The 16,566-nt window shown below is 27.6% G+C and overlaps 2 protein-coding genes across 2 annotated transcripts; both read right to left on the bottom strand.

Moving 5' to 3' along the window:
- Positions 1–825: 825 nt before the first annotated feature.
- Positions 826–6,654, bottom strand: LOC126900866 (uncharacterized). The gene is made up of 6 exons (XM_050676863.1): positions 6,129–6,654; positions 4,717–4,777; positions 3,172–3,243; positions 1,374–1,510; positions 1,191–1,308; positions 826–1,113 (listed from the first exon to the last, which is right to left on the bottom strand). Exons 1-6 carry the CDS (start codon positions 6,247–6,249, stop codon positions 1,014–1,016), a joined length of 609 nt encoding a protein of 202 aa, XP_050532820.1. The 5' UTR covers positions 6,250–6,654; the 3' UTR covers positions 826–1,013.
- Positions 6,655–7,067: 413 nt separating this feature from the next.
- Positions 7,068–16,028, bottom strand: LOC126900865 (uncharacterized). The gene is made up of 7 exons (XM_050676862.1): positions 15,781–16,028; positions 15,495–15,579; positions 15,280–15,419; positions 14,397–14,780; positions 13,090–13,165; positions 7,282–7,404; positions 7,068–7,208 (listed from the first exon to the last, which is right to left on the bottom strand). The coding sequence occupies exons 1-7, from the start codon at positions 15,906–15,908 to the stop codon at positions 7,068–7,070; spliced, it is 1,077 nt and encodes a 358-aa protein (XP_050532819.1). The 5' UTR covers positions 15,909–16,028.
- Between the last annotated feature and the right edge of the window lie 538 nt (positions 16,029–16,566).

Genomic DNA, 16,566 nt, shown 5'->3' with positions numbered 1-16,566 from the left:
TAAAAATTATATGAACAATTACTTCTACCACATACTGTAAAAGTTTGTATTTGTTAGAAATCGTAATAGCAAAGAGTATAAAAAATATTTGCATATAAAAACTTGAAGTTTAATTAAAAGGTATGTAAAACAATTTGAAGGTAAAATGTGATAGTGAATATTTAACTTCAATGTACAATTTAAAACGTTAAATTGAAATTTCATGTTTGGTGGTATGAAGCAAACATTTCATCAGAAGGACCTTAGGAAATACAAGAGGTAGTGTCCCCAGGCACAGCAGATTTTCAAGCATTACTTATGCATTATGGTTTTACTAGAAATAGAATGTTTAACGAAGTTCTATTGAAAGTATACATAGTTTATTAATTAAAAGGGTCTGGTACCTCAAATTTTAATAGAGATCATATTTGATTAGAGTAATTATATAAAAAATGTAGCTGATTTTATTAAAAAATTTTTGCTAGATAGTTATAAACCAAAATTTTTTTTTATTTATTAAAATGTTGGTAGCAGGTACGAGTAAATTTCTGCTGTTATACGTGGAGTAGAATTATGTAATTAAAGATGAGATAAAAAAGGAAAAATATACAGGTACCACATACTACATCAGTAGTTGTTATTTAATTTTTTTTTTTTTGTATAAAAAGGTTGATGCACGTTTTTTAGTAATATCAATTATTACAACATTTTTCATTAACACCAAATCATAAATACATATTTATACCTTAAATAGATGTTAAACTTGTTACTACGAATCAGTTTTATCATTAATTATCAGATAATATATATATATATATATTTTTTACTAACAATTAAATTTGTAGATTAAAAGAATTAATCAATTTATTTTAATTATATCACATTTACATTGTATTGTATTTTAAACAAATAAGCAATGTTTAACAAGATAATTTTTGGTTTTAACAATGATTAATAAACAAATATTTTAACTATAAATAGAAAGTATTTACAGAATTATTCAAATAAAATATATACACTAACAATAAAAAAATTTAGAGTTCTAAAATTTCATTTTGATCTAATTCCGATAAATTGTCGGCCGATAGAGATACATGAATTGTATCACCAAGCAAATCTGTTATGTCATCATATCTAAACAAAAAACAAGTGTGATTATATTGCTTAAATGCGTAAATTACAAAGTAATAAACACAAGTAGTATGTATTACTGGTCGTAGGATGTGGACGCTTCGCCTCTTGATAGAATTATAAAGTCAGATCGTTTATGAGCGCTGTCCTTAAAAGTCATGACCAAATACAGCATTGCTAGACATATTAGTAGAGCTCCTATACAAGTTGAACGTTATTAAATTTGATAAAACATTACGAATAAATTATTTTGTGATAAGTACCTGCCACATAAGATAACCATAGTCCGTAAGGCCAAAGAAAGAATACAACTGAGAATAGAGAGTACAGCAACGTTTTTTTCCATAATCGGACCCAAAGAATTATTTCCCACAGTGCAAATATTGGATTAAATTCGTCTCTACATAAAAAAATATTATGTGTTATAAAATATAAACGTACGCATAAATATAAAACCTACATAACTAGTGTAAGTTTCTATATGCTATTGGCAAAGGCCCAGGCGCATGTCAACTTATTAAACCAAAAATATTTGGTGAAGTCATTCTATCATTATTCGTTTGACCATTTATAAGCTGATGAAATAGTATTCATGAAAAATAAAACGAATATCGAAAACCTTTTTAGATCATTAAAATTGAGATACTCTAGTTTATGTTTATTTTTTTTACAATACATATACTTATTAATGGTATTGCAGTATTGATCAAATAAAAGCCTTAATATTGTCTGCATTCCTGATTTATAATCACTTGAAATGTAATTAATATTAATTTTTGTTATTACTACTAATTTTTTATTTATTTTTTAAGTTAACTAAAATTTTAATTTTATAAAATTACTTAGAAACATCAAATGTTAAGAAATAAATCATTTAAATTTTATGTAGTGAAATTTAAAAAGAAAGTTTTACACTGACATTATCTATTTTTTAATAGTTTTTCTCAAGTAGTTGAGTGGCATTATAAACATATTTATAGTTATAAGATATAAACGAACTTTAGCAATTTTAGGTACGTAGCGAGTAAAAAGTTATTATGTTATACATTGTAGTTGCTATTTGTGTATTCGTTGAGCATCATTTTAACATTTAAAGGCAGAAATAGAAACATTTCCAACAAAATTGTATAATTTGTTTATTAATTTAATACGATGGAATTTTCCCATTAAAATGTCACCAGTGTAACATTGTGATTTAGTTACTGTTGTAAAGGTAATTAATTTAATGTTAAATCTGCGACAATTTCATCGTTTTATGATAAATATTTGTCTTCTCTATTACTTTTATATCATTCGCTTGGAAACACGTAGTCTGATAAAATAGATGTAAGGTTTGAAGGCAAAAATAGTTAGATAAAAATTGAAGTACTTAAGAAAAAAATACGACCAGTTAAACTACTTCTGGTCTAGTCTATTCGTTAGATAGATATAAAACGATCAAATGAAAAAGGGATGATAGATGGTAGATAACTATTATGTTGAATTGAGCAGAGAAAAAACTTTTGAGATACCTTTTAGCTTAGAACTTTTTAATGTCAAAAACAATTTGTTTTAAAGATTAAAGGAGCTCAGGAATTTAAGTGTAATAAGATATAAATTTCAAAGACGCAATTGAATGATAACATTTTATCAAACGATAAAATCATTGAAGCTCAAGTGATAAACAGGTACATATAATTTAATCATTTTCTGTAGGCTTTAATTTTTGGTTACAACTACTAACATGCATTTAAGTATAAAAAATTCATTAGTATAAAATCGAGATATTTTCTATAACCTCTCCATTATTCATAAAAAGGATTTTGTAAATTTTTTCTTTTAAGTATTTGTATGATTTATCATATAAAATATATATCTATAAAACTAAATAGTCTTATGTCCCATGAGATTTCGATTTAATGAGATTTTATTGTGTCAATAACAGAATATATATTATGGTTAATGTAAATATTCGCCTTTAATAGATTATTGAGTTTTTTATTGAATTGTTGAACTTCGATAATTTTGCTGATGTTGTAATAGATTTGAAAAATAGAATTTATTTTTATTTTTAATACTTACTTAAGGCAAACGTTGAGAAACAAAGTGATGGCCCATGTGATTTCTAAAAAAAATACTAACATTGATAGCAACCTGAAAATAAATTATTTGAAAAGTTAATGTAGAGTTTATTTGATGTCTTAATAAAAGTATTGGTTATTTTTATTTAGACTTTATATGATAAAATTATATCTTTCTAGAAATTGTATAAGTTAAACTGACAAAACTTTAAATAAATTACGGTTTATAGAATTAATAATATGTTAAGTTCGAATATAAATAAACATTTGCATTCATTATTAATCAACGTCAGTGAAATAAACGACTTAATCACAGTATTTTCCTTAAGAAAAAAAAATCATCAATTTTAATAATATTGTAACTTTTTGCAAAATAAAAATCATACTTTTTAGTAGTTTCAAAACTTTTGACGTCGACCATTTTTTTTACCTGCGCAAATTCCGTAAATTGTGTCGTTAAGTAGGATTAATGACTTAACATCAATATACGTATTCAGTTTAGGAAAGATTACATGTAACCAGGATGTATTCAAAAGATAATACTTATGGAGCTTTTTACTCGCTTCCTTAGACGTATATACTTTAGGTCTCTTTAGTGATTATAAATGAAGATTTTAAAAATAACCCTGTTGAACTTTTATCAAGAACGAGGATAAACTGTATAAAAACTATTGCCGTTGATTTCTAGTTGAATTTAAGTGTTTCGAAGCGTAAAACTTTTAAACAGTAATTCTATTTTATTGGGTCTATTGATCCATTAAAGTATTGTGTAGTTGTTATCATATACGTGTAAACTGTTACTAATCAATCTACTAAAAGAATATGAAATCGATTTTCTTATACGTTACTTAGTTGTATTCAATGCAAAATTTCAAAATATTTTTATAGTCTTGCAGTGGCGTATCCAGAATTTTTTAATGGGAAGTCATAGTGAAGTGTACAAGATTTAATGTATATATTTTTATATATATCGAAATATTATCGATACTATCATAGTAATTAAATTAACAGATTTAAATTTATTCGACAATAATAAATACTTTATAATTTGAAATTTCTAAGAACTAATAATTAAATTAAATTATTAAATTAGATTGATTATTGTCCTATCTTAGAATGAATTTATGTGAAATGTTAAATAAATAGGTTTTTAATTTAAATGAAATATTTTCCAAACCAAAAATTAATAGTAAAAATATTTTATAATTAAAAATCTATTGAATATCATTTAAAGCACACAATCAGTATGCATTTTTAATAATATATTATTGTCAAATTAAATTGAAAACAAAATTTATTTGTAAACCATAAGCAAACATAAATGAAATATCTTGAAAAAGTGTTTACATAAAAAATAATAAAATCCTTCAAGTTTTTTTTTTTGTTAAAAGTGTCCTTCGCATCACAAACACTCAACTAAATTTAAATATAACTAAATGCTACCCAAGCAAAACAAATCCGAGTCGAAATTTTATCAACAGACAACGTTATGTGTTTGCATGACTTATTAAATAATAAATTATATTTAATACAGGTTGATACTTACATAATATAGAATCCGGCCTCATACTGATGAATTGCAATGTCAACGCCCACGCCAAACATAACTAATCAGAAAATTAAAAGTAAATGATCAGATAATAATAATTATAAACACTATTCGAGTTATTTAGCACAAATATTAAATTGCGTACAGGTAGTTGTGTTTTAGTAAAATAACTATACTTTACTGATATTCTAGCGAATTTTTTAAGGGTATATGCTCTTGGATCAAATGATAAATGAGTCTCGGCGTATACCTTCCCAAACATCAAAGTTTTATAGCTACACAACAGTAACTTTTAAAATTAATGTACATTTTAAAATCATTTTTTAAGCTACAACTATCAAAAATATATTTTGTACAGTTAATCAGTGTATAGGGTATTTTAAAATTCAATGTGAAAGTGATTACATCATAGTCAAGTGACAATTAGTGGGAAAAAAATTAAATACATTTTCAGGGTGTACTAGATTTGTTGCGAGAATAATATGCTTCTTACATAATTATGAATTTATATCTGTGTAAGCTTTTGGCTTGTGTATATTTATAGATAAATTTACATCCGGAATAATGCGGACATAAATATTTTATTCAGTAAATTGTAGCTTTGATATTCCAAGGATATGCATATGAACTCTTGTTCTTCCTACTTCGGTAAAAATTGTTCTGCCAAATTATCTTGAAATAATTTTATCTTTTAGCCGTGTGTAGAATACAACTATGACATTTTTTTTTTCACGCAACGAATGATGTTTAAAAATAGAACCTATCGCCCAATTTGGATTAATATTTTTTAGAGAATATAACAATTTACACTGAAAAATAATAGAAAACCGTTAAATGTTACCGGTAACTATTGTAGTTTACTGTTTTTGCAATTATTTTTAAATAGCAAATTAAATAAAAAAATGTTGCTCCATACTTTATATTGTTCATTTATTTTACGATGTGTAATTAAGTTATTGGCATGACTTATCACTAAAATAAAACACAATCTAATAAATATCGATATTTATTTGCATTAATGCTTTTATATAACACTTAGTGTTGCATGTAAAAAACAGTTCTGATAAAAGAGTTATTTATAAAAAAAAAGTAGTCAACAAGTCAATTAGAGCAATGTCATTCACTGCCTATTGGACTTTCTCGATCCAAGTCGCTTTAAATGTTGCAATAGTAATTTTTACTGTATCGCAGACATCTTCAACTTTACCGCTTGCGAGTGTTTGAAAATAACAAATCATTTCTATACACCGAGAAATAGTAAACGCAGTATCTCAAATGTTTAAGTTATCATATATATATATATATATATAGTTTTATCATTAAAAACATGTTAAGTGCGAGTTTATGAATTTTATTTTATTTTCGTGTACATGACACGAACAAGAAGCAAACTATTCGATTAAACTCACCTATTGCAGTGAATACTCCAAATATTCTGATCACATGAACGAGCTTATCGAACAATGCAGCAGTCTTTGAATACTTGAACTCGTTCATCTCGAGCTTCCCGTAAATGTTATTGTTGTACATTTGTGTGTGTGTGTTTTCGCGGTGGTATTGAAAAGAAACGCGTCGAACGAACGCGATTTCGATTTAACTTTTTTTTTTATTACAATAATAGCGTACCGTCGATGAAATGTATTTGACGTTACATGTTAACTATTTTGCCCCGAGACGAGCGAGCACTGTCAGATTGATTTATCATCCATAGGACCCGAAATGCACATTATAATTTTCACTGTCGCTGGTAACGCACATTCAGAGGCATTTCACGGACGAAAATACTGTTGACACTGAAGTTAATAACTCGTTTTCGGACGATCTCCTCTCGATGGACCGGCCAAGACCGAGAATGTGCGTTTTCCACTGTAGCCCGAAAGCATTTGATCGCAACGTTTGCTGTCTACTAGTGTGTGCGATAATTTGGTTCGTGACGCTATCGTCGATGGGACACACGAACAATAATAATAATAATAATAATATACAAGAATTGCCGTTCTGCCAAACCGACTCACCTTCGGACGCGCTGACCTTAAATTGGCTGCTATTGCGACTACTGGCTGCCATCGTCATGTGCGAGTATAAATAAAAACCAATTATTTTAAACTCGCCGGCGGCCTGCTGTGCGATGGTGGGGCGACGGAAAGTAAGTTTGAAATGTTTGTCCGCTGCTGTACCTTCACGAACATGTCCACTTTGAAGAACAACACTTTTTCAAACCCAATGAAGACCATTTCCGTTTTTAACACACAGTCGTCTTGTTGTCTGCCTCTTGCCGCTCATTACGGCTTAGGCGCGGCATTAATTTGTTCCTATAGTTTTCTAAGTGCGACCTATTGCCTGTTTCGTTATTTCGGACGACGTGGCCATGTGGTGGACAGGCGGTAATGGCTATTGTTATTGTTTGCGTTGTAATATTTATCGTAGCACTTTTTTTGTAGTCCTTTGATCCTCTTGCCGTCGATCGATATGTCAACACAAAGGTCTATCTGCAATTCACGATAAAAAATTTAAATGGCCATTTAAAATTAGATAAGTTGAAATTTTAAGTTTAGGCCATACCGACGTCTCTTCCACTGGCGATTCTAGTAACTCAATGGCTGAAGTGGCCGGCCTTGAGAGTTCACGAGTTTTACTGGGTGCCGCAATGGCCGAGAACCATCGTTTTGTCTTCATGGTAATTTTCTGAAAAATCGTGTATTATGATAAGACTTTTTTATCGTGATATTTTCATTGTTAATACGTCACGAGGAAAAATCTATCTATTAAATAAAATTCATATGTTTAATTATTTCTGGGCTTAATGGAAGACTTGACGAGATCAAAAGATTTAAGTTATCTTCAAAAGGTTATTTTAATATTTAATGTATATCGACTGAGCTTTTACAACGTGGATTTCCTTCGGTTTGAACTCTTTGTCGAGCCATACCATTTATCTTAGGAAATCGAGAAATTACAAATGGGTAGAAAATCGCATTACTGATAGTTGCGCAAAACATGTAGTACAAATACAAATGGAATGTATTGATTAAACGGAAGATATTTGGAATTCTGATTGAATTTTATTGTTTTATAATAAAAATTAAATAATAGCTTATTTCGAGTATAATTGATGCGTTTTAGAAGATTTAACGAATAATTCAAATGATTGCTTAAAGTCAATATTATTGTACGGAAAAAATATTAAAATAAATATGGAGCATTTTCAAAACGTGTTATACATAAGTACATATCCTGTCGACCATAATTATTGAAGTAATTATTAAGTCTTATTGATATTGTGTCAATTATTTTTGTTATTTTCGTTTTATATTTAATTATTAAGTAAAATAGTAAACAAATAGTTGTTTTACAATGTTCTTTTGTCCTATACATTTATAAAAATGTATTAAACACTTGTGAAAAATACGTTGTGTTTCTGTTGATACAAAAAGATACTCGGAAGGCCATCACTTTTTATTAAACAACTTATAAATGATTCTCTACATTATGTTTGGAAATGGCTTTATCTATGACGTTTTCCTAGAACTATTTGAATGCGAATGAACTTTTATACTACTTAGCATAAGTCGCGTATGATTCAAGGTATAATAATTTATTTTTCATGAAAATCATTGTGTTTTTTAAATACCCTAATTATAACACTAAAATATGTGTTTACGTTCAACACTATAAAACAACTGACTGCTAATAATACATATATCATGTGTACCTCAGATTTGTATTCTTCAAATTAACTTTAAATGAATAAATGTTTAAAGTAAATTTTAATCATACATTACCGTGTAATAAAAATTGATCACTTTTACCGTGGATCAAATTTCTTTTGAAAATTAATTATAAAATGGAAGTTTATTTATTAAAAACATGTTTTATTTATAAAATATCCAGTAAGAATAAATGAATAATATTGTCATAAAAAGTCTAATTTATATCAAACAGAATTATATTTAAAAACAAACACAGCAAACTAAAATTTTAATTTTTTTTTATTTACTGTAACTGTTTAATAAATAATTTTTAAATTTAATTGATTAACTATACCAATTTAAACAGTTCTATTTATATGTTACATTGAAATTAGTACTAGATCTTAGTGTAAATGAGCATAATGAAAATTGAAAAACAAATAAGTTAATAGAAAATCCTGTTTTCTAATACACATTTAATGAAATGATTATCTTGTTGTTGTCATACGCTATTAATTTGCCATATTCAAAGCTATTTAAGATTGTTTTTAAAATAAAACTTAACGAGATCAAAATAATAATATAATGTTCAAAGTATTTGTTTTCTTATATAAATGCACGTCTTATTATACTCTAACTTAAAGATAACAACTATGAGTGAATCTAAATAATCCGGTGAGGTAATTCTTAATTGAACATTAAGATTGCCGTGAACAGTTTTTAAAAACTAGATTCTACATGAATATTTTAGTAGGGTAATATTCATAAAATATTCAAGGTCTTCTATGATTTAATAGTATAATTACATGAAATTCGTATCATAAAGAACATATGTCAATAAATTCATGTTACGACAAATAACTGCGAATGTATTTTAATTATTAGCATAAACCTAACTTGAGGGAACCAGGAAAGCTAGGAGCTAAGTCTCTTAAAAAATGTAGAAATTTATATTTATTAAAATAATTTAAAGAAGGGGAAAATATACAAGTCTCTTCAATTTTTTTATTCTAGTTGTATCTATATTAGTTAATTCGGATTAGTATTCTATGGTTCATATTTTCAAAAATTGTAAAGTAACCAATAAATTTGTTTTATGAAACCATTTATTTCAAAATTATGTTTTATTTTATTTTTTTTGCCTTTTCAACTGGATAAACAAGCATATTCATTAATTATCGAAATAAAATAAAATAATTATTCATACATTTTTTAAGTAGAATTACGGGAACTCTTTTTTTTTTGTAATCATGTAATTTATTTGTAAAACATTCAAATTTCTGTCTTATATTTAGCATATAGTACGTTGGACAACTTCATAACAACACACGCCATCGTTAACTATGTAGGAATAATATTTCTTTGCGAGTATTAATAATTAATACTGTCTATTTGTACTTAACGGTTTATAAGAATATCTAGAGATTATTATGAGATGATTATTATTATTCATATCTCATGAATCATCGTTTGAGACATTTTTATCTAATCTAATAGACCTATTCGATTAATATTGTTGTATTGCTGGTTATAAGAGCTGCCTATAAAGAGCCAATGTACATTTTGTTATTACAATATATTACTTTTTTAGTGGTTCTGGCAATCACATATATTTATAAAAATAAATATGAAAGCTCACGATTTGTTTTGATGTAATCACTATGATCGCAATTAATTAATTACATCGTTGCATCAATGTAGAGGTTGCGTGACAGATTTTTGTTTGAGAGGAACACATTAGATAGTCTTATTACATTTTACAGCATCACTAAGGTATTTGCCATTATAATTATAGTTATTATCTTTGTGTTAAAGACGTGATCGGTTGATGATGCTACAGAAACCAGTCAAAAGGAATCTTATAACGTCATAATCGTACGTCATTAACTTCAGTCGTCTACTATAAAACTAAGACTGCCTCTAATTTTAATAAATATTTTGTTGAGCAAACATAATTTTGCAATAAAAATATATCAATTGCACAATTACGGACGTCATATTCGCGGATAAGAAGGGGCATAGTACTTATTTTCAATTGAAAATTTTTAAATAAATTATTTTATAACAAGGTCGTTTTTTATTTTCTTTTTACGTTGAATAAATAGACTTTTACTGCTGTAAGTCAGAATTCTAACGTCTGTACTTTGCTTAATGTGTATAAAAAACATTTCCAGAAAAGCTAGCGGTATTTGTTTCTGACAAAACAAATTGAACGATAAGTATTTACAAATAAGTAGTACAAGAGATGTCGAGGGGAAATATTGACATTAAATCTAAAATAATACTCCAAACATGTTATTTTTGTGTGTTTATACGTTAACTTGTCCAATCATACAATCTAATTAGGTTGAATTATTGGAGTGTATTTACAGTTGTATCACTTTGTATGAATACCCATAGGCTTACTGTCATCCTATCAATTGTTGAAAACCTATAGTAATAAAAATTATACTAGCTTGAAATTATTGAGGCTTTTACCAAGTAGGTATTATGCGTTTGACCGTGATCATTTTTTAATCACGCAATTACATTGATCAGTATTGGTGCCCTTGTACACAATATTGTAATTTATGATTTAACGGTGGGAGTTTAACCGAACAATTTATTTCCGGATATTCGGAAGTAGTATAAGCACATTATTTGTTCCAATACAAAAGTAAGTAAATACAATACAATTTGTAAAAAGCATAGAAAAACAAAGAAAGCTTTTATAATGTGGTAAACTCAATTATCGTTATTTTACTATGAATATTTTCATAATTGTATGAATAACTTCCAGATGACCCTAATATTGCTTTGATTTAAAAATATACTATTTTAAACATCTGTGTTATAAATTATACAAAATAATATTAATTAAATTAAATAATCTCATTTTAAGATTGCCATGATTATATTTCCTAAATAATTTTTAATTAAATAGAAAATTTTTACTCTCTTATGAAGATAGGAGTAAACTGAGGGGCGCAATAAGGGGCGTTTGTGTGTCTGATAAATTTTGTTTAAAGTAATAGTGTAGTCTCCTTACTTAAAAAAATGGATACATGGTTTAAAATTATATTTGGTTTAGTGTAATTTTAATAGTTTAAGTTATTCTCTTCATATAACTTTCATTTAAGTAGTGGAAAAAATCCCTTTCAACTTTTCATCTTATTAACTCATTGTGTAATCAAAATACATTGAATGACTACTTCAAAAATTATCAGTTCTAAAATTATGCTAATAAATACCGTTATATGAAGTAGTGGTTAACTTGGGGCAATAAATATTTTATAAATTTTATCACTGAATTTTTTCGAACAAATATTTTGTGTATATTAACATTCCTTGAATACGTGCTGTAAATTGATACGATTAAAATAATAATAGATATCAAGTTCTAAGTTTAATTATCGCCCTAAAATGGCCCCTTTTTCTGTACTCTAAAAATAGTGACGACTTTAACAATTTCTTTAAGTGTCTAAATTTTTAGAATTTTTTGAAAATTACAACAATTTGTTTCCTTTGAAATTTTAAAGAAGTTACCAATTTGGTAGTGGATTTAACCCCCTGCCATAAATATTTTCGTTAAAACATAACATATAATATAAAACATGATAGGCTTCTATAATTAGAGACTGGCATAATAAGAAATTTTTACGAAGATATTGGAGTATTTATCTATATATTTAAGTTATTATTTATCTAAAATTAAATTAAATAGGTTATAATTTGATTAATACATAACTGTTATATTGCACCGTTAAAAAACCTAAGTGCACATTGAAATTGATTATTATTGATATTTTGGTATAATTGGTTTTAGGTTATCATTATTTTTTATTTGATAATGTAGAATTCATTTATAAAAATTAATTAATTAAATTAAAAAATTTGAAAGATTATATCAAAATAAATAATTACTCTTTTTTAACGTTTTATAATCTTTACGCAATGCGGTATAGGAATCACCATTGTGCAAGAAGTGTGGAGCAGAAGAGGATGACTCATTTCACATTATGTACGAATGTGAAGCCTGTCCACCTAAGATCAAACTACTTAAGTAACCCTTTTCCTGAAAAACAAGATGTTAAAAGCCCAAGATCCAGAGAGATACTTAATTTTGCCGGAAAGACAGGACTCTTTGGTCATCCATAGGGGTAACTTGATGGTTCACCCTTATACAATGATAGGTATAATGTAATAACACTGCGGTGATAACACTTAGGTGGGTNCATTGTGCAAGAAGTGTGGAGCAGAAGAGGATGACTCATTTCACATTATGTACGAATGTGAAGCCTGTCCACCTAAGATCAAACTACTTAAGTAACCCTTTTCCTGAAAAACAAGATGTTAAAAGCCCAAGACCTCGATAATAACTAAAACTAACGCTTTATAAGCCCATTAGGGCCATAGTAGCCTCAAAGTAGGAGGTTTCTCAACCCATTGATACTCCAGAACGAATGGTTAGTCCGTTGCCGAAGAGGGAATGGCGACTTCAATTACCGAAATAATCTCTCGCTCGGCAAATGAAGCCGCCCGTGACCGAGTTTCGAACCCAAGACGCGTCAATCATTGCCTCGTTACTGACACCACCCCTCTAAAATATTATATAAATTATTTGATCCAAGTGATATATTTGACGTGTATAGAATAATTAGGATAATGAATATTATACTTAAATTTTGTTGTAAAAACATACCTTTGGATGGATGTCGATGGGTGGTAAAATACTGACGTTATTTTTTGGCCATGGTTTTTGATGAATTTCTGTGATCCTGAAAGTTATAACTCATTAACCACACAAAAAAAAATTGATTTATATAACTGAACTATGTCATATTTGTACATTCAATTTTTGGCTGGAATTATTTAACTCGTTTAGATTTTACATGAAATTAAGTACGCCTAAAACAATGCACTTCTTCGGAAATATAATGACGTATATATAGTAACACGTATGAAAAAAAAGTTGTTTCATAGTTTTTAGAAACAAATATAGTTACAAAATTTAAGAATGAATGTGTTAAAGTTTTCATAGATGTCCTGTTGCTTGAAGTGCTTGAGGGTGTATCCATATTTACAATGAGTCCGAAACGTCAGAACTCAACTGTAAACATGGAGACATCCACAAGTACTTCAAGCTACAAAATTTAATTTATAATAATTGTTCTTAATATTATGTCAAAAACTTTCGTTAGTTATACGTATTTCAAATTCATTTGAAAAATTGATTAAAATGTAATATTTTTTAAGGAATATGATTTCGTTATTTAAATAATAACACACATATTATAAAAGTGAACTCTTAGGAGATATAAAAATGTTATTTTAGTTCTTAAGTTTTATTCAAATTGTAATCTTTATCTCTAGGGTATATAACTATACCTCAAAGATAAATTATCCAAATTTCATTTTTTTCAAAATATGAGGTAAGATTATTTCTAAGCTACTTATTAAATAAGTATTTTTAAAATGATCCTACCTCATTTTATTTTTAAAGTAGGCTTTATCTCAATGATGCAGAGTTTAGAAATTATAATAATGTCTAACAATCACTATAAGTGCAGGTTAACTACAAAAAATATTTTTTAGATATTGAAATTAAAATATAAAAATACATTTTTTTTCACACTTTTCTTACAAATTGACCCTTTTTTCAAATACAACTAGAAAATTTCTTCGTAGTAAGAGCAAGGAATTTTTTCATATGTATATTATTTTCATATTAAGGCATTGGATATTTCTTATCTTTACAGGTTATTATTTATTTATAAGTATTTCAGTAAAATGTTAGCAAAATATTTATTTTTGAGCTTAACAATTTTGAAATTTTTTATTGATTGACATAGTAGTGTGAAAATAATAATGCTGAATTTTTTTGGAGTAGAGCTGCAATATTTGTTTGTTTATAATTCAATTAATGCAAAAATGATTTCGGATTAAAGGTTTTTGTTGTGTTTAAAAATTAGTTATGCAAAAGTTATCAAAAATATGCATTTTAAATACCTTTGATGATGAAAATTTTCCTGCAAAATTCTCAGTTTATTATTCGACTTTGGCTTTTGTCGATCTGCTGGAAGTATCGGCGAAACAACTAAACTAGATTCTATTCCATAAGGACTTCGTAACGACGTAAGTGTTGAATCTTTTCGTTCTTTATGATTAGAATAGGAACTATTAATTAGAGAGTTTGACGATGAGTGTCTTACTAAAACCCGAGACAAAATTGAATCCATCAATATTGAAACTACTTGATTTTGCAAATTGTTTAATCTTTGTTTAGTATCGTCTAATTTATACTCGTTATTTCGTTTTATTTCACTTGATGTGTAACCATTTTCATGGTAATTTTCTGATTTGCAAGGATAATCTATTCTTCTCCCAGTTATTCTGTGAAATATTAGATACAATACAATAAATATATTTTTTACAGGAAAATAATTATTTTTAATGACTTATGTATAGTAAAAGTAATCACACCCATAAACTTATTGTAGAACTATAATGTTAACTTTTTAACTCGACAGCAAAAAAGTGTTTTAACATAAAATATTTGTTGAAAAATTTAGTTTTTAATTCGATTGTTTAATCAAATTAAAAATATTACATCAATATCTTTTAGTCTAAACTTTAATTTCAAACTCGATGGACTAGAATCTGTAAGGCATGACATTTTAAAAAACCTTTTTTCTTTACCAAAAACACATAAATAAGCATTTAGAATAATATTGTATAAAATATTGTTTGATGATTACTTGAAATTAGGGTAATGATAGAAAAAATAATAATATTTAATAATTTTGGCGGACCCTAAGTAGTTGGGATAAAGGCGAGGAAAAAGAAAAAGATAGAAAAAATAATAATATGCTACATATGCTAATTAACACACCTTAAATGAGGTATTCTTTTCCATTGCTTGTATTCTTCTCGCAGCTTATCGTGACAAGGATCGCAAAAATCACCTTCGCCGTATAATATGATTGTTGCTTCTTCTAAAAAATTATTACCATTTTTGTATTCATCTTCCGCCTGTTAGAAAGCACGAATAGCGTATACAATAAATAAATAATATTTAACTTTAGAATATTTGTCATCCATACTCACGTCTAGCCAAGAGGCAGTAGAATCGGCTGGAGTGCGTAAGGATAGCGGTGGACTGCATTGTAAGATTTCTTGCTCTTCCCCAGAACTATCGTAAGTGTTTAATAAAACAATAAGGCGGATTAATTTCACTAAAACGGGATTTTAAAACTAACAATAGTAAAAATAGGTTTTAATGAAAGTCAACAAATATATATATATATCTCAAGCTATATTTGATCATTTGTAATCTACTTAGTATGGGGATTTTGTATTTATGTTGTCTTTATTTAATTATAAAAGAACTTACCAACAGGAGTCCGTGCACGTGTTGAAATCGGGTCCTGAGCTTTTTCGCTTACTAATCGAATTATCGGACAAAACAGATAGGCATGGGGAATGAACTTCCCCTTGTTTACGACGAATTGTTACTGTCATCCTAATGGCCTAAGTATGTGCAGATCTTAGGCGCTCAATTGGTAATGACAAAAGACAAATAGTTTCTGACGGAAAACTAAGAGATATAATGTTTTGAGCGGCGCCCCAGGGTCACTAGAATTATAGTTGAATCAATAAATCGCCACTGCAGCCTAGGCGACTAGAGTACAAACTCTAGTGAGGCGCCCCATGCGGGCTACCGGTCACTAAGCATTCGAAGACTAACCTAAGTCCTGTAAAAGACTTTGGTAAGGTTTTGACCTTCGGGGCTTTAAATTTATAGTATTTTGGTGGATTTACCGCGAATTAATTATTAGATACAGTATATAATAATGTATAAAGGTCTAGATGAAAATTTTAGTAATAAAAGGCAATATTGCAGGTCTGTAGTATATTATTTCTATATTTTAAAATATTTTGAACAAGTTTTTAAATAAGTGACGCCCATTTTAGTTTAGCTTTTTTAACACAAATTAATCATTTATAGAAATGCGTAAATTTAATAAGTGAGTTACTAAATAAACGCATACTGTTCAATTTTAAACTCAAGACCACTATATAAGTTAAGTTTTCTTGACAATCGGAATATTCATAAGAATAGTAATAAAATAATAGCAATTAGAAAACATTTTAAATAATATTCTGTTAAAAAAATGAG

The sequence above is a fragment of the Daktulosphaira vitifoliae genome, unplaced genomic scaffold (genome assembly GCF_025091365.1).
Source record: "Daktulosphaira vitifoliae isolate Bord-2020 unplaced genomic scaffold, ASM2509136v1 Scaffold_3, whole genome shotgun sequence".
Classification (NCBI taxonomy): Eukaryota; Metazoa; Arthropoda; class Insecta; order Hemiptera; family Phylloxeridae; genus Daktulosphaira; species Daktulosphaira vitifoliae.
This window is presented reverse-complemented; position numbering and strand designations above follow the sequence as displayed.